General features: G+C 38.1%; 1 protein-coding gene across 2 annotated transcripts; it reads left to right on the forward strand.

Annotated features, from left to right (window-relative positions):
- Positions 1–1107: 1107 nt before the first annotated feature.
- On the forward strand, positions 1108–19103 carry PCNP (PEST proteolytic signal containing nuclear protein). 2 transcript variants are annotated; one of them, XM_012779673.3, is made up of 5 exons: positions 1108–1290; positions 7962–8176; positions 9629–9703; positions 14912–14967; positions 17237–19103. In XM_012779673.3, the coding sequence occupies exons 1-5, from the start codon at positions 1164–1166 to the stop codon at positions 17361–17363; spliced, it is 600 nt and encodes a 199-aa protein (XP_012635127.2). In that variant the 5' UTR covers positions 1108–1163; the 3' UTR covers positions 17364–19103. The 2 variants fall into 2 exon arrangements, with proteins under 2 accessions (XP_012635127.2, XP_075857338.1); XM_076001223.1 differs by having other exon boundaries at positions 9632–9703.
- Positions 19104–19350: the final 247 nt, after the last annotated feature.

Below are 19350 nucleotides of genomic sequence, written 5' to 3' on the forward strand. Positions count from 1 at the left end.
AGTCATTGTGCCTGGCTAAACACTTTTCATATATGAAATATACAGTTTCAAATTGCAAAGAAATTTTTTTAAAATGGTCTCTGTTGTCAAGGAAGTTCTCAACCATTTAGAGACACTTAAAAAAAAAAAACACAAACACACGCTGAGGGAAGTAAAAAGTGACCAAAGAATGGTACACAGAAATTATCTCATTTGATCCCCATTATCTCCCTTTGAGGAAGCACCATTATTTCAATTTTATAGAGAAGTAAAGGTAAGTCTGTAAACAGTAAGCAATTCTCAAGGTTACACAGCCAACAAAGGACAGATCATGTATTCAAACCCAAGTTCTGACTCCTATGTTCTCTAACACTAACTGTATACTGTAGGGCAAACCCAGAAACTCCTAGGCAAGCAATCGGCCCCGTTAGGGCCGGAAATCTGGATAATATTGAGGAAAAGGGAAGATGACTCCCAAAATGTAGGCTGAGGCTTAATATATTAATAACTCACGGACTTCTGCAGACCTTAAGAATCCACTAAAGGTTTCTAAGTAAGGCAGAAATTACTGCAGTCTTAACTTGATGGAGTAGTTTCTCTCGGTAGAGAAATTACAACCTGTAGGAAACGCAGTTTTAGTACGTGGCTGCGTAGTAAAACCTTGGAAAAATTACTCTCTGGGCTCAACTCAGCTAATGAAAGGGTAATTCTACATCGGACTATGTGGCGATTCAACGAGCGTATGAAAGGTGTCTGACACTAGAGGGCGCGCGATAAACGTTGATTTTCCCCTTTGGTAGGGAGAAAGCATACGACCCTTTTTTCCCCTTCTCTACATAGAGTGAGCAGGCACACGTGATCCTATAAGACCAGAATGAAAGGCCCGGGCAACTTCAGTTGCAACCACACCCAGGTATGCAGAAACCTTCTGAGTCCATCGCGTTTCCAGGGTGATCCTCCCACTTCTCTGGCTTCTCTAGACCTGCCAATGGACCATGAAAACCTGACTGCCATCTAGTAAAGGCCCTAGCCAGGCCTCCACATTAGACCGCCCAACCTTCCCGGCCCTTCCTTCTGAGGCGGGCTAATCCATGACATCACAGCCACGTCCGTTTCCGAAAGTGATCTCTTTGCTCTTCGGGGCCGCTCTAGGCTGCCATCTCGCCGGCTGGCTCCAAAGCTCAATGGTTGCTGGGCGGGGCCGTGACGTCCTTGGCGTGGCTGCAGGGGAGGCCGCGGCGGGGAAAATGGCGGACGGGAAGGCGGGAGAGGAGAAGCCTGAAAAGTCGCAGCGAGCTGGAGCCGCCGGAGGTGAACACAACCCCAGCGTCGCGGGCTGCGTGGGATACTCCGGGCCTTTCTTTCAGCTCCCCAGGGTGGGGGGAGTGGGGTCGAACGATAATGGGAGGATCTGGCGCTCACCCGGCCAGGTGCTGGGCCCAGACCAGCCCCGGGCACGCCCGGTGCGGCCCGCTGAGATCCGGGCCCACGTCGCCTCCTTGCCGGAGGAGAGCCGGCCACTGTTCGTCACCTCCTGCCCCAGCGGAGGCCCTGCTTCCGAGGAGAGGGGAGATGGGCGCCAGAAAGGGTGACCGAACTCGGGGTGGGAACTGGAGCGGCGGTGCAGGAGCTGCTACCGCCACACCGGAGACGCACATCACACAAAACACACACCGGAGACGCTCATCACACAAAACATACACACACACCTCAACACCCCAGTGCGAACCACCAAGTAGTGGCTGCGGGAACTGGCCGCAGGCCGATCTTCCGACGGTGTCGGCCTCAGTTACAGGCAAGAGTTAATTACGCTTGGTGTGGACAGCCCCTGCTCGTTCTCTTTATTTTCAAGCTTAATACTGACCCTGTAACAGGATGGGCCGAGGTGATAGAGGGAAAGAGGAATGTCTTTGCCTGCCTGCTGATTTAAACTGCGGTTTAGGGTTAGGGTTTGATTGCCTCTATTTGCAGTATCTACCTTTTCTTAGGCTGTTGCCGGCTGACCGCCTGCCAGATACTTAGGTGGCTAAATAGGCTAGTATAACTCTTCCTGTATTTTGTTACGATGTTAAACTCAGGTTACAGCTATCCTTATTCTGTCCCTTCCACTCCTGTGAATTTGGGTCTTGTACACTAAGGAAAAGAAACATGTAATCTCTCCAGCCCCCCCTCCATTTGTCATAGCAAGGCAAATGACTTAACGTGTTAACATGTGTGAGCTGATCGTAATGTCTTTAGAGTATTTTTCTCTGTTCTGACAACCTTAAGTCTTATCCCTGAAAGTATTTTATATGAGAAAATATAGAATAATAGCATAGGAAGGGAACTAGTAGGGCCTACTAACATAGTGTTTAATATGCATTGCCTTGAAACACAAAATTATTGAAAAGATTTAAGTGTAATGTTCAATTACTTAGGACCCAGAATTTCCTTTTTAAAAACTATGCACAGTGCTATCATTTGAGCTGGAACGCCATTCTCCTTCCTCTTCCTTTCTTTCTTTTCATTTCTTTTTTTTTTTACAAGTAGCATAGCTTATGAAACAACTTAAACCATCTAGTACTTTTTCATCGTGGGTATTTTTCCCCAAAAAATTATTCTCTTGGAAATTGTTGTATAAAATTATATGAAAGTTTAGAAATAGTTTGAGGAAAAGCAAAAATCTACAGCCTAAAGAATCTCATGGGACTTTAACTTTAAGGCTGTCTTGACTGAGGGTAGAAAAGATGTGTTTAATGTGCTGCCAAAATGTGCCTTAACGAGTCATAGTTAAAACATTTCATACTATGGATATTGCTAAATTGATAATTTTGTGGCAAGCAGTCACTTTTTTGAAAACACTGTCAAGTTTGTTGTAGGGGCTTACCTAGAGAATATTCTGAATTTTAATTCCTGTTGAGAAGTTTACTAAGTTGGAAGTGTAAGTATTTTTTTATGAGTAACTTCCATAGTTAACATTAATTTGTGTCTGTAGGAGAAGCTGCTTATTTGAACTACCTGCTTTCACTTTAAAGAACAGGTGAAGGCTTTGGGTAGATTTTTTTTCTCTCCTCTCTTTGGTTAATTTTTAGTTCTTTGAAGTAAGTAGAAATTTCAGAGAAGAGCTATTCATTCATAATTATGGCCGTCTCAAACTTTTTAAGTTATACTAAGAACTGTTTCAGGCCGGGCGCGGTTGCTCACGCCTGTAATCCTAGCTCTTGGGAGGCCGAGGCGGGCGGATTGCTCAAGGTCCGGAGTTCAAAACCAGCCTGAGCAAGAGTGAGACCCCGTCTCTACTATAAATAGAAAGAAATTAATTGGCCAACTGATATATATATAAAAAAAATTAGCCGGGCATGGTGGCGCATGCCTGTAGTCCCAGCTACTCGGGAGGCTGAGGCAGAAGGATCGCTCGAGCCCAGGAGTTTGAAGTTGCTGTGAGCTAGGCTGACGCCACGGCACTCACTCTAGCCTGGACAACAAAGCGAGACTGTCTCAAAAAAAAAAAAAAAAAAAAAAGAACTGTTTCAGTAAAACTTATATTTGTTTATGTGAGACACTAATAGGATCTTGAATACATTCTCATTTAAGCTGTATACCAGTCCCATTAAAGAGGTAGCTATGTGCCCTTCAGATAAGGGAAGCTACCAGAATGCAAATGATCATGAAGGGTACCCTTATAGGCTGAAACTTTCCTATTAGGTAATTTTTTCCAAAGTAAGGTGCCTCCAAGGCCCACCCATCCTCTCCAACTACTCAATGAAAAAGAAAAAAGTGCTAGTGCCCTGTGTGATTTGATTTCACATTAATTAATCGACACATTTTATTTGCTCAGAATGAATACAAATTAGATAAAATTTCTTCTATTAAAATATTACTTAATAAAAAAGCTTGTATTTTGCTTTAATTTTATCAATATTTTATGTTATGAATTGATAAATTATTTTTTTAATTTTAAAAACTGACCTTGTATTTATTCATTCTTTAAACTATAATGCACATTACTACAAGTTTTCACAGTACTAATCTGTGATCATCTAAAATTTTGTTTTCCATGGTCCCAAAATACAAAATGTGTCTTTAAATGAATTGAAAATAGAAGTCCTTAATTAAAAGTCCCAAATACTGAAGTAGTACATGTGTGTGTTTAAAGGAAAACACTTAATGTACTTAGGAATTAATGTTGCTATTTAATGGCATATTTCAAAACTCACATTAGGTTGGAATAATTTTCTCTTTTAATAAACTACATGTGAAATTATAAAAATTGTAATGACAATCACATTTGATGATAACAGATTTGGCTGTCATATTTTCCCATCTTAGTTGTTTATTCCATTTGCTTTATTTCCTAAGTACTTTTTGTATTTTGCTACATGCTTGTTAAGAGGATTATATAAAGAGAAAATAACATCTATTTCATGTGACACATTGAGAGCCTTTTAAAGCTAAGAAATGAAGACTGATAGTGTACTCACCTTCCTTCACTCCCCATATGCTCCCACCTCATCATTGAAGGGTAGATCTGGTTTTTTTTTTAATGTTTTAGCTTCCCATAACAATATTTCTAAAAGAGTAGATCAGATCTAAAGATGCTGATAGAGTTTTTACAATTGTTTTAAAAACAAAAGCGAAGGCCGGGCGCTGTGGCTCAGGCCTGTAATCCTAGCTCTTGGGAGGCCGAGGCGGGCGGATTGCTCAAGGTCAGGAGTTCAAAACCAGCCTGAGCAAGAGCGAGACCCCGTCTCTACTATAAATAGAAAGAAATTAATTGGCCAACTGATATATATATATAAAATTAGCCGGGCATGGTGGCGCATGCCTGTAGTCCCAGCTACTCGGGAGGCTGAGGCAGAAGGATCACTCGAGCCCAGGAGTTTGAGGTTGCTGTGAGCTAGGCTGACGCCACGGCACTCACTCTAGCCTGGGCAACAAAGCGAGACTCTGTCTCAAAAAAAAAAAAAAAAAACAAAAGCAAAAAAACTTCTTGAGAAGTGGGCAAAGCCAGTTATTTACTATTAATATATCCAGAAATAATTTGCTGGATCTGGAATCATTAATGTGTAGACATGACCTAACGGATATAGTATGTTTCTTCTTAAGTGTAGACCTGTGGTTTGGGTGGTCTCATTTGCCACCTCAGATAACAACACAGTTTTGAATAAAATTGAGTTGCTGCCAGTTGATTACTTAATGAATGGTGGAGTAGTTCTCCCAACTCCCTTTTTTTTTTTTTTTTTTTGAGACAAAGTCTCCCTTTGTTGCCCAGGCTAGAGTGAGTGCCATGGCCTCAGCCTAGCTCACAGCAACCTCAAACTCCTGGGCTCAAGCAATCCTCCTGCCTCAGCCTCCCGAGTAGCTGGGACTACAGGCATGTGCCACCATGCCCGGCTAATTTTTTTTGTATATATATCAGTTGGCCAATTAATTTGTTTCTATTTATAGTAGAGCCGGGGTCTCGCTCTTGCTCAGGGTGGTTTCCAACTCCTGACCTTGAGCAATCCGCCCGCCTCGGCCTCCCAGAGTGCTAGGATTATAGGCATGAGCCACCGCGCCCGGCCCCTACTCCCTTTATCATGCTATCTTTTTCTGAAGAAGTCTCCATGGAAATTTTCCCTGTGGCATACTGGCATTAGGTAGGATTATTGTGTGTTCCATTTATTAGCACATACCAGTTCAACTAGTTGTCAAATTTAATATTGTGGGTTTTCTTTTGTTTTTTTTTTTTGTTTTTTTTTTTTTTGAGACAGAGTCTCACTTTGTTGCCCAGGCTAGATAGAGTGAGTGCCGTGGCGTCAGCCTAGCTCCCAGCAACCTCAAACTCCTGGGCTCAAGCAATCCTACTGCCTCAGTCTCCCGAGTAGCTGGGACTGCAGGCATGAGAAACCATGCCTGGCTAATTTTTTCTATATATATTAGTTAGCCAATTAATTTCTTTCTATTTTTAGTAGAGACAGTGTCTGGCTCTTGCTCAGGCTGAGCTACTCACCTTGAGCAATCCACTCGCCTTGGCCTCCCAGAGTGCTAGGATTACAGGCGTGAGCCACCTCGCCCGGCCTTAATATTGTTATAAGAATAATTTTACTTTTTCTCATTTACACTGTAAGTGTTTTAGATTCTCTGTTCCAGAATTATTTTCTTGGTAAAGAGACCTTAGAAGGAAGAAAAGATAGGCTTTAAAAGAACTAGAAATCTTGACTAATTAATTATATATCCCTTGGATCGTAGTTCAAAGAGCAGAGTTAACAATGTAGTCACGTCTAAATGTTCTTTATGCTATTTGTTTTGATATTTGTCAGTTTGTGTTTGCACAAAATTTCTGCCTTTAGTGTATAGATTTTTCTATATGTAAAGTCAATGGGATTTCTGTATGTTTCTCTATTTTCCAATGTGTAGAGCCAATGAGTTTTCAATTTTAGCTGTGTGTCAGTCCCAGAAAAGTAGTGACTGTTTGGGGTTTACTATGAAATATCATACTTGCTTAAAACTATAAAAAGAATACAGAATAGAATTAGCGTAAATGCTTTTATTTGTAAACTTAGACATGAAAAAAACTGTTTGCATCATGCTCTTTTTTTATGAAATTCTGTATTTCTTAAATTAAGTTTTTTAACTATTGCATTGAATAGCAGTCTTCATTCTTTTAATTCTTCAGGTGCTTTTTAAATGTTATATATAAATAAGTGAATGGCACCTCAAGCAACCATTCTAGTGCTATCTTTGCCTCTTGGGAAAATCCAAAACATAATCTTGCTCAATTCCCTCCCCTATATTGTCATTATAACTTTTACCCTTTCTCCAAAGGAAATAAAGAGTTCCTTTTATTTTTCATTTAAACGAAATCAAATGTTAGGTTTAGAATGCATATTAGAGACCCCATCATTCCAAAATGATACAGATCTAGGTACTCTAGTCTTTTAATCTTTTACCTGTTAGTCTATTTGTGTTGATTTTTTTTCTCCTCATTTCTAACTTTTTGTCCTTCTTTCTTAACTATTGTCAGGGCCATCCCTTGAAGCATCTCTTTCACCATAAATAAACTCTTCGTCTAGTGTATCAGAATACATTTTATAAGGTGACTTGGCAAACTGGGGAAAGAAAATAAAATTTTTAGTGATCAGGTAGCCTTCTTCTGTCTTAACTCCCCAATATATTCCTAACTAGCCTTCTTATATAATAGACCTAAGATACTCAGGATATGAACTAATTTTACCAGCTTAATACAAACACAAGCAAAATTACCGAAAGACATCTTGCTTTCCAATCCTATATCTGTGTACCTTCTACTCATTGAAATTATAATTAATCTTTCTTTCATGAGAAAAAGTAATATATAAACCAAAGTGTGATTTCTAATAGCTTTTATAGGTAGCTTAAAACAGATGATAACCAAGTTTTAAAAATAGAATTAAATAACTCAATAGGGGTGACAAAGTCCCTTTTGAAGTTCTTTTTCAACTCTTAAGAGATGTATATGAGGAACACATCACTCAAGAAAATAACTCTAGGCTGTATTCACACTGTTGTTTGAGTAATAATGGATCTATTCATAACTAGGTACTCTGTACGATTAGTACTACATTATTGAAGATATTAGAATTTATTAGCCAAATGTGTTCTTACCATGTAACTAATTGCTCACAAACTAGTTTGTGTAAAAGAATTTATAGATCTTAATTTCTAAAATGCAAAATCCCACAAATAACCAGATTATTGTACAACTTACAGTGTTAGTTGAAGGGTCTTTACTTTTTGTGAACTCTGTGTTTATAATTTTAAATTGCTCTGTATTTTATGCTAGTTAATTCATGGGAGCCTCTTCTACTGCCACACAATCTCAGTTCCTGCTGTACTCTAACAAACAGTGGAAGAGACTGTTGGGTCAGTAGGTGACAACTGCAGAGGTATCTTCCTTATAACGATGCTTTTTGAGGTTGCTGCTCCCATCAATCTGCTCAGTAAAAATAGCTCATCTTGGTAAGTTGTTTCGACTTCACCAGGACCTGAAGAAGAAGCAGAAAAACCTGTGAAAACTAAGACTGTTTCTTCCAGTAATGGAGGGGAAAGTTCCAGTCGCAGCGCTGAGAAGAGATCAGCTGAAGAAGAAGCTGCAGACCTCCCAACAAAGCCTACAAAGATCTCCAAGTTTGGATTTGCCATAGGTAGTCAGACAACAAAGAAAGCATCAGCCATATCCATCAAACTTGGATCAAGTGTGAGTTGTTATTTTATATATGATGTTTACAATGGGTCTTAAGGATTTGTTTTGGAAACCTGCTTTTACTAGGTTATGGTACATTAAGTATAAAAAGGTTTATTGCTTGAGAAATAATCTTTGATGTATGAACTTCCATGTAAAAGTATTTAAGAAATTGTTCAACAAAGGTCTGGATAAATTGTATCTCAGTAAAGCTGTTTAAAAGAGAAAGAGAAGGCTCACGCCTGTAATCCTAGCACTCTGGGAGGCCGAGGTGGGAGGATCACTCAAAGTCAGGAGTTTGAAACCAGCTTGAACAAGAGCGAGACCCCCGTCTCTACTAAAAATAGAAAGAAATTAATTGGCCAACTAAAAATATGTAGAAAAAATTAGCCAGGCATGGTGGCAAATGCCTGTAGTCCCAGCTACTCAGGATGCTGAGGCAGGATGGCTTGAGCCCAGGAGTTTGAGGTTGCTGTGGGCTAGGCTGATGCCATGGCACTCTAGCCCAGGCATTAGAGTGAGACTCTGTCTCCAAAAAAAAAAAAAAACATAAAAAAAAAAAAAATAGATATAGGATTCAATGGTTAAAACCATAGGAATGCTTGAAATTAACCAGAGAAGTACAAAGAAGGAAAGGTTATTAACAACATAATCCTGGGTGTTAGCACCTTAAGTTGGGAACAACATGGAGAGGAGACATATGGAACAAGAAGTCAGAGAATTAGATGAATAACCAATAAAAAGCACTGTCACAAAAGCCACAGTATGGATGTTTTTCAAAAAAGAGCTGATGATTAGTCAAGTGTAGCACACTAGTCACTGGTGACCCTACAGAGAATAATTTCAGGAAAATGGTGAGGGAGGGAGACAGATTGCAGTGATTGAAGACAAGGGTGGTGAAAAGATGGACATATTGAGGACAATTTAATTCTTCAAAAACCTTCAGTTCGAAGAGATGATGTGGATGAAGTATGTTTACAGGCCTAAGGGCAGAAAGCTAGCTAGTAGAGAAAGATGAGTCATGGTGTCCTTTATGGTCTCAGGGCACATTGTATTTAATGTTACTATGGGAAAGTATTACTCATCATTTTCTCTTACCTGTACTAAATACCCCTTAGCTAAGTGTTGTTATAGATCCTAACTAGAAAAGCTTTTACTGGAGGGAAACAAATGGGCACAACAAATTGGTAAAGTAAAACCTACTCACCAATAACCCACATTTTCAAAAAGAGAATAGATTTATCCAAAGTTCTAAGTTCCTTCCTATGTAAATTTCTATGAAAACATAAAGTTGACACATTCTGCAAACAAGGAGTTAAAAAAAAAGACATAAAGTTGATTCTTTCAAGATAAATTATTCACACCATTAAGCCTATATAAACATTACCTAAGTGATACTCTTTTTTTTTTTTTAACTTGCTCCCCAGAAAAGTGTGTGATAATCTTTTTAATATGTTTCTTTTTCAGAAGCCTAAAGAAACTGTTCCAACTCTTGCTCCAAAAACTCTTTCAGTAGCAGCGGCTTTTAATGAAGATGAAGATGTAAGTTGATTGTTTTTTTACTTTAACTAGTTTTTTAAGGAAAGTGTTAGTGGCAAATTGTAGGGTGTATTAATGGTATTAGTGAATTTTCTTTACAACATGTTTTTTGTGACAAAAACTATATCTTTTGTATTTTATTTGGTTGTAGGATTATTTTAAAATATTATTGACTTCAGTGGTAAGAAGCTTAAGAATCAAATCAGCAAATACTGTGTAGAATCCACAAAAAGGAAAATTCAGTACTTCTGCCTTTAATAATTTTTATAGTTGCAGTCTTCAGTGATGATGCATTATGGATGCATTCAACTTACAAAAGGCAGCTGTGTCTTCATTAGTGTAGTGGTTTTAAAACAAAAGCAACTGTAGTGGTTGCTGCCCATATCCTAGGAGGAATAAGAAATAATGCAGAAGCTTATGCCAGAAGCTCTACACAATGAGCACATGTTCCAGAGTGAGCATGAGATGCATATCTGCTGTTCTCTGTGTCAGTCCCAGTCCCTCATGCCCCTCACAGTTTCACTGTCTTACCAAGCTTATGACCTATGGAATTTTAAGCATAATTTTGATGGTGATTTTTATATTAGACTCTGACTTTAGAACCTAACTCCCCCTCAAGATACGATCTAATTGTTGCAGAGTGCATGAGTAATTGTTCCCAAAAGCAGTATGGGTAAGAATTATACATTTGGAAGACTAAAGTGATTTGGAAAGAATGTATGTGAACTAGATACTAAAACATTGGACAGGGTTTTGGTAAACCAAACAATACTTTTGTAAGCCAAGGCATTGGGTTTTTAAGTCATAAGTGATAAATACTGAGTAGCTGCGTTTGACTGGACTGGAGAGTTCCGTGGAGGATTATTGAGCAAGGATAAATATGGAGCCCAGATCAGTAGGTAAAGAATTATTGTGGTTATCACTATTTTTCCATTGGACTTTTACTCATTCTCCACCTTTGAGTGCTTTCTATATGCTAGGCGCTGTGATGTTATAAAGATAAATCAGACATGTTCTCTAGGAACTCAGTCTAATAGAACAGAGACTTAAACATTAAATGGGGCTGGGCACAGGCGGCTCACGCCTATAATCCTAGCACTCTAGGAGGCCAAGGAGGGCAGATTGCTCAAGGTCCAGAGCTCGCACCCTGAGCAGGAGTTAGACCCGTGTCTACTATAAATAGAAAGAAATTAATTGGCCAACTAATATACCATCCGGGCATGGTGGCACATGCCTGTAGTCCCAGCTACTCGGGAGGCTGAGGCAGAAGGATTGCTTGAGCCCAGGAGATTGAGGTTGCTGTGAGCTAGGCTGATGCCAGGGCACTCACTCTAGCCTGGGCAACAAAGTGAGACTGTCTCAAAAAAAAAACAACAACAAAAAAAACATTAAATGGTACAAGATAAAAATCAAAAAGATTTGAAGAAGTGAAGTACTATGGATATTCAGAAAAGGAATAGAGGTTCAGGTACTAGATATAGCAGCATGGAAAGACCACTGGACTGACAATAGTAAAAGACCTGAATTAAATTTGAAAAGCACTAAGTCAAATAATATTTAAAGTTTTCTGGCATCTCTAGTATTCTGAAGAGATTAGGTAGCATTTAATCCAACCCATTTAGAAAGGTACAGATTGTAGGAGGGAAGAATAATATAGGAAGAAGGGGACACAAGTGCAAGACTGGAAATCGTAAGCACCTTCTTTATAGCAATGGCTTATTTTGAATGCCTAACAATTTACGTATCTTTTCGCATTATTTTACTCTCTGTATGTCCCTGTGAATTGTGTGATATATTCATATTTTGCAAATAGGAAAATTAAGTATGCATGAATACATGCTAATGCACACATATGTTGTACTTCAAGTCTTCTAGTTTCTTATTCTGTGTTCCCTGCATTATACCTTAGTATCTTCCCCAACTGTTTTCATTTTTTTATTTTTTGAGACAGAGTCCTGCTCTGTCGCCCAGGGTAGAATGCAGTGGCATTCATCATAGCTTACTGCAACCTCAAACTCCTCGGCTCAAGCCTTGGTTTCACCTCAGCTAAGACTACAGGTGCCCACCACAATACCCGGCTAATTTTTCTATATTTAGTAGAGACAGGGTCTCAGTCTTGCTCAGGCTGGTCTCAAACTCCTGAACTCAAGCAGTCCTCCTCCCACCTCAGCCTCCCAGAACGCTAGCATTATAGGCAAGAACCATGGTGCCTGGTCCCTGTTTTTTGTTTATTTTGTTTTTTTTTTTTTTTTTTTTTTTGAGACAGAGTCTCCCTGTATTGCCCTGGCTAGAGTGTCATAGCATCAGCCTAGCTCACAGCAACCTCAGACTGGCCTCAAGTAATTACTTACCTGGCCTCAAGTAATCCTTCTGCCTCAGCCTCCCGAGTAGCTGAGACTACAGGCATGTGCCACCATGCCCAGCTAATTTTTTATATATATATATATATATATTTTTTTTTTTTTTAGTTGTCCAGCTAACTTCTTTTTATTTTTTTAGTAGAGATGGGGTCTTACTCTTGCTCAGGCTGGTCTCGAACTCCTAAGCTCAAATGATCTGCCTGCCTCAGCCTCCCAGAATGCTACCTAACTGTTTTTAAAGGAATTTTAGACAGGTTCAGACAACACTCTTTCTGCTGTAGTATCATAATGGTAGTGAAGATAGTAAGAATATCCTTTACTCTTAGATTAAAAAAAAAATTTAATCCAAAATCTTCATCTGGTTCTTCATATTTAGTAGAGAACATAATTAAGTAGCCTTGGATATATATGTAAGTCTGATATATGAGGGCTGTGTGGAAAGTGTCCAGCTGTGTAACCAGTCCTGTTATATTAACAATGGCTGGATACTTTCCAGACAGCCCTTGCATGTTGAACAAAGGGCGTCCGTTTAATTAGTTAATTTTGAAATTTTAAAATACGTTTTCAGTTGTTATATCTCTTTAATCCCCTTTAATTTGGATAATTCCTGAGTCTTTTTGTGTATTTCATAGCATTGATGTTTTTGAAGAGTACAGGCCAGTTATTTTGTACAATGCCCCTCAATTTGCATTTTTCTGATGATTCTTCATGGTTAGTTTCACATTCCTTACTTTTGGCAAGAATACCACAGAGGTGATGTCAAGTTCTCAGTACATCATGTCAGGGAGCACATGTTGTCAGTATGCCCTATTACTGGCAATGTTAACTTTGATCATTTGGTTAAAGTGATCCTTCCAGATTTCTTCATTGTCAAATTACTATTTTACCTTTTGTAATTAAAATTTAATCTTTTGGGAATATACTTTGAGAATATGTGAAAATAATACAATTTCTCAAACATTCACTCACTATTCTTAATATCCATTGATGATTCTTGACTGAATTATTATAATAATGTTTGCCAGGTAGTAATTTTTCTAAATCTGTCACCCATTTTACATTTATTAACTGTCTCTTACTGTGAGGAAGAGCTCCTTATCACATTTAAGTTTTTATTTTTTTATTTTTATTTTTTTTTTATTTTTTTTTTTTGAGACAGAGTCTCACTTTGTTGTCCAGGCTAGAGTGAGTGCCGTGGCGTCAGCCTAGCTCACAGCAACCTCAAACTCCTGGGCTCAAGCGATCCTCCTGCCTCAGCCTCCCTAGTAGCTGGGACTACAGGGACGAGCCACCATGCCCGGCTGATTTTTTATATATATATCAGTTGGCCAATTAATTTCTTTCTATTTATAGTAGAGACGGGGTCTCACTCTTGCTCAGGCTGGTTTTGAACTCCTGACCTTGAGCAATCCGCCCGCCTCGGCCTCCCAAGAGCTAGGATTACAGGCGTGAGCCACAGCGCCCGGCCTCACATTTAAGTTTTTAAATGTAAGTGTATACTTACATATTTTTACTTTATTACGTAGGCTGTATTGTTCACATTGTCCCAGATTTGACCAGTGGAAGCCCCTTTAAGCTGGATCAACACCATTTTAAAAAGTAATATTAGGGCTGGGCTCTGTGACTCAAGCCTGTATATAATCCCAGCACTTTGGGAGGCCTACGGAGGAGGATCACTTGAGTTCGAGACTAGCCTGGGCAATATAGCAGGACCTGTACAAAAAATTTAAAAATTAGCTGGGTGTAGTAATGCACACCTGTAATCCTAGCTAGTTGAGGAGTGGAGGCCAGAGGATCACTTGAGCCCAGGAATTTAAGTTTATAAAGCGAACTATGATTATACCACTGGACTCCAGCCTGAGCGACAAAGTGAGACTCTGTCTCAAAAAAAAAAAGTAATAATTTAGCTAAGCAGCAGCATTTATACTTAAAAACTTATATCTGAAAGGAACTTGTGCCACAGTTTTCAACAGCTGTAAGTATGGAAATGTAGTAAGGAATTAACCTTTCAAGGTTAATTGTTTTTAGTAAAAGATATGTTCTAGAGGCCGGGCGCTGTGGCTCACGCCTGTAATCCTAGCTCTTGGGAGGCCGAGGCGGGCGGATTGCTCAAGGTCAGGAGTTCAAAACCAGCCTGAGCAAGAGCGAGACCCCGTCTCTACTATAAATAGAAAGAAATTAATTGGCCAACTGATATATATATAAAAAATTAGCCGGGCATGGTGGCGCATGCCTGTAGTCCCAGCTACTCGGGAGGCTGAGGCAGGAGGATCGCTTGAGCCCAGGAGTTTGAGGTTGCTGTGAGCTAGGCTGACGCCACGGCACTCACTCTAGCCTGGGCAACAAAGCGAGACTCTGTCTAAAAAAAAAAAAAGATATGTTCTAGAAAGAGTAGTACAGTAAAGTGGTTAAGAGCCTCTACTTTGGCATCAAACTGTTCTGCTGTTCATTAGCTTTGTTACTATGGACAAATTAACCTTGTTGCCTCACCTGAAAATTGTAAAAATGATAACCATACCCCACTCATGGGATTATATTAGGATTTTACGAGATAGTGCATATAAAAGCATTTAACACAATGTGTAGCACATAGGAACCAAATAGTTTTAGTTCTAAAACATGAGGTTTTTGCCAAATGTTTTTGTTTATGCAAAATCAGCACTCTAGAAGATAAGCATTTCTTTTTAAAATATAGTTAATATAAATAGTCAACTAATTTTCTCCTTTTACCAAAATTTACGGTATTGAAAATGCTAAAAGACTTAGCTATAAAATTTATCATTGTTAGTAATTGAGTTAATTTAATAAATTTCTATGCAATCATCTTGGTTTACTTATATTTTTTCTTCAGAGTGAACCAGAGGAAATGCCTCCAGAAGCAAAGATGAGGATGAAGAATATTGGAAGGTATTATAATTTTTCATAAATATTTTTGAAAATTATAGGGGTGAATTAAGAGCAAGACTAAATAGCACATAATATTTTAAGTCTTCAAGGTCTTCTGGTGTGTTTGGGCAGAACAGTTTTTAGTATTTTCTCTATATTAGGTAGCTAATTAGGATTTTGAAGATGAGTTAAGACATAGACCAGTCATCATGACAAAGGATAACAGTGTAATATTCTGTGAGCTATCAGTGATCTTATTTTCTCTCCTATTAAGAGAAAATGAGTGTCTCTTAAACATAATAATAAGGCTATTTCTTTTCAGATACATGTCACCTTTCTTTTAAACAAGAAATAGCTATGAGAAATGTTTCTGATTTTAAATTTAAATGTTTTTCTGGTATAAAAGAGAAATGGCTTTCAGTCACTTAATTTATGATTTTAATTCTACCATTTGATCTTATATGTCCTTTGTTCCTTGGTAACTTGGATACAAAATACCAAAATAAGACAAAAGTATTTTATTTTTAATTTTTCTCCATTATTGTCATGGAGATAACATTAATAGCAAGTTAACATGATGTTTGGTTTCTGTCTTTGTGTACCTAAATGGGTAACCTAGAGGCTAGTAAGAAAGTTCAGTTTTACATTAGCCCATGCCGTGTCCTCATTTCTTCCAAATACATGAAGTTCCCAAGAACTTAGTGTTAAATCTGTACACGAGCATTAGTGGTCAAACTTTCAGCCTGTGATTCAATTGGAAAAAGTCTGTTTGCTTTCCTTTCATACTGAGTCCCACAAGTAGGAAATACATCTAACATTGTTACCAATTTAAACACCCAGTATACATATATTTAAACGTATAAGCATATAAGCTGGATATGGTGACTCACACCTATAATCTCAGCACTTTGGGAGACAGAGGTGGGAGGACTGTTTGAGGCCATAAGTTCAAGACTAGCCTGGAAACATAACGGAGATCCCCATCTCTACAAAATATAAAAAATTTGTAAAGCATGTGCCTGTAGTCCCAGCGACTCAGGAGGCTGAGGCAGAAGGAGTATCTGAGCCAAATGTTTGAGGTTGCAGTGAGCTGTGACTCCAGCCTGGGTGACAGAACGAGACCCTCTCTCTAAAACATAAAAAAAAATTTAAAACCCCATAAATTTGAAATAGAAGTTCATAAAATGACATTGAACCTTTCTATGTGTGATACATCTTTGTGTTTTTCTTCTATTTTATTTTTACAAATGCTGATGGCCAGCCAGCTACGAAGTTGATTTCGTGACCCTATTAATGGGTTACAGGCAACAGTTTTAAAAACTGTAGTGGTTGTTAGTCTTAGCTGTTTATCAGAATTACCTTAAGTGTTTGTTAAAACTACAGTTTTATCTGCTCTTCCCCCAAACTCCCACCTCAAGCCTACTGAACATGAAGTTCTAGAACCGTGTTTATGGAAAGAGTATTTTTAAAAAGCTCTATAGAGGTTTCCAGTGTTCAGTGTGTGTTTATAATAGGTGCTAACCAAATGTGTATTGAATGAATTAAAAACATAGCCCAGGCCGGGCGCGGTGGCTCATGCCTGTAATCCTAGCACTCTGGGAGGCCGAGGCAGGCGGATTGCTCAAGGTCAGGAGTTCGAAACCAGCCTGAGCGAGACCCCGTCTCTACCAAAAATAGAAATTAATTAACCAACTAAAAATATATATATACAAAAAATTAGCCGGGCATGGTGGCGCATACCTGTAGTCCCAGCTACTCGGGAGGCTGAGGCAGTAGGATAGCTGAGCCCAGGAGATTGAGGTTGCTGTGAGCTAGGTTGACGCCACGGTACTCACTGTAGCCTGGGCAACAAAGTGAGACTCTGCCTCAAAAAAAAAAAAAAAAAAAAAAAAACATAGCCCAAAAAGCTTTATATAATGTTTTATTTTATTTTTTGAGACAGAGTCTTGCTCTGTTGCCGGGACAAGAGTGCTGTGGCGTCAGCCTTGCTCACAACAACCTCAAACTCCTGGGCTGAAGCGATCCTCCTGCCTCAGCCTCCCGAGTAGCTGGGACTACAGGCATGTGCCACCATGCCCTGCTAATTTTTTCTATATATTTTTAGTTGTCGAGCTAATTTCTTTCTATTTTTACTAGAGACAGGGTCTTGCTCTTGCTCAGGCTCGTACTGAACTCCTGACCTTGAGCCATCCTCCCACTTTGACATCCCAGAATGCTAAGATTACAGGCGTGAGCCACCAGGCCCCACCTTCTATAACGTTTTAAAGAAATTTTCTTTCTTTTTACACAGGGATACACCAACATCAGCTGGACCAAACTCCTTCAATAAAGGAAAGCATGGGTTTTCTGATAACCAGAAGCTATGGGAACGAAATATAAAATCTCATCTTGGAAATGTCCATGACCAAGACAATTAAATGATGTGTTTTGAAATTGGGGTGTGGGGTGGGTGTAAAGTTAAAAGGAACAGTTTCCTTTTTTAAAGAATGGTATAAGACTATCTTTGGAGCCGCTTTTTTTTTTTCTTTTTCATTTTTTTTTAAGATTGAGTGGTACACTAATAAATGAGAGTTTGAAATTAGAGGTAATTTATGTTTTATATACAGATTTCAAGACATTTGCTAATTTTGTAGTTTCATGTGATTAGTTTCCAAAGGTTACAGATAATAAAGAAATCAGAAATGGTACCTTTTTAAGAATTGCATATTTTTTTAAACACAACTATTAGCACATTGAAAGGGAAGCAAAAAGTTATTGTCTATTTAAAACTGCAAGCAGTTACCCTCTTAACTCCCTCATTACCTAAACTGGCTCCCAGGAACAGCCTTATAGAGAGAGGGAGTATTGTATTGGGAGGGAAATGTTACTGAACTATTGACTGAAAGTAAATTTAGATAAAATTAAAATACAGCTTTTTTTCCTTATGGGCATTTGTTTTGTTTCAAGTCAACATAAACTAGGTATTGCATTGCTATCAGTGGATATAGACACTTAGCTCTTTTTTAAAAAATAAATAAATTTTAAATTTTTATGTAAACTGTTGAGTATTTGAAATAGCTCACTTCACCTTAAATGGGTCTTGTCTTTCTTCACTAGCCTTCAAAGGAAAACCATTTGCTACCAAAGTAAATCAGTATTTTGAATGTGCTTCTCCTGGTTTTTGTTTATTAGCTAGTTCATGTAAGCATTTCCACCAGAACTTGAGGCAAATCATAAGGAAGCTGTTTCTTTTAAAATACAAACCACCACCAAAAATTTAAATGTACATATTGCTTAAGTATCTGGCTGTTTTTATTTTTTAAAGGTATAAACACCAAAAAAAAATTTAACATTGTACGAAGATGGAAAATGAGAAGATGCACTTTCTGTAACTTTGTCTAAGCATTTAAGTTACTAACTTGTGAAATCCAATTTGAATTGAACTTAACTACAGGCTTTCTTACAAGTACAATTATCTGGTTTATTTTAAGAATATACATATTGACCAATGATGGCCTTTCAAAAAGCACATTTTAGGTACTGAAAATGGAAGGAAAGAAAATGCATCTTCAAACATTTTATGGAATCTCTCACCACATTTACTTTGTTAGATTTGTGTGTTTGTAGGGTGTTTGTTTTTGTATTTTTGTATTGTATATGAACTTTTTTTTAATGTGACAGTTACACATCTTTAAAAGCATAGAGACAAAAGAAACATACAGTATAATGATTCCCTTGAAAAGTCCTGCAATGTTAAAATTTGGAGGCAGCTTCATTCTATTTTATTGGTGGTAACTACTCGCTGAGCTCTTTTAATAGGTAATAACTCCAGAGAAGCAGCCTGTGTATATTCCTAACACTTTGTTCACTTGCTTTTAAGTTTAGAATAAGCCCCAGGTAAAACAATGGAAATGTATATAGAACTCTTAGTTCTTACATGATTTAATTTTATCAAGATACATGAATTTAACTTACTTTAATGTAGGAAAACTATCCATTTTTGTCCATTTTACTGTTTGTTAAAATAACATCCCTCTCCTACATATTCTTTTCTTGACCCAAATGAAATATAACCTAAGGTCAAGATGGGAGAGAGAAATGACTGAGATGAATGTCTTTACTAAAATACCAATAAATTTGTCAAACTCAATAGTGTTCTTATTTTCTGTTCCACTTAATTATTGCTTACTGGTTTGGGGTTGTTTTTTTTTTTTTTAAATATATAAAGAAGTTGAGAAAAATGTTATGAGTATTCTTGTTCAAATTAATGGCTAAAGTAATGGGATATTTCAAATTCCTATTTACTAGAGTCTACCTAATTTAGCACATAGTTCCACAGCATTACAGTATCTTAGGTTAGAAAATACAAAATCTTCCTCTGCTGCCAAAGGGTTGTCCATCCTGTGATTTACAAAATCCTGCCAA

This window comes from Microcebus murinus, chromosome 1, assembly GCF_040939455.1.
Source record: "Microcebus murinus isolate Inina chromosome 1, M.murinus_Inina_mat1.0, whole genome shotgun sequence".
NCBI classification, from domain to species: Eukaryota; Metazoa; Chordata; class Mammalia; order Primates; family Cheirogaleidae; genus Microcebus; species Microcebus murinus.

What these genes read in the sequence shown, in the direction of transcription:
- PCNP (XM_012779673.3), top strand. Translation starts at nt 1,164, where the DNA reads ATGGTTGCTGGGCGGGGCCGTGACGTCCTTGGCGTGGCTGCAGGGGAG. An exon ending in GCGAGCTGGAGCCGCCGGAG is followed by an intron (nt 1,291 to 7,961) that starts GTGAACACAACC and finishes CGACTTCACCAG; the next exon opens with GACCTGAAGAAGAAGCAGAA. An exon ending in CCATCAAACTTGGATCAAGT is followed by an intron (nt 8,177 to 9,628) that starts GTGAGTTGTTAT and finishes TTTCTTTTTCAG; the next exon opens with AAGCCTAAAGAAACTGTTCC.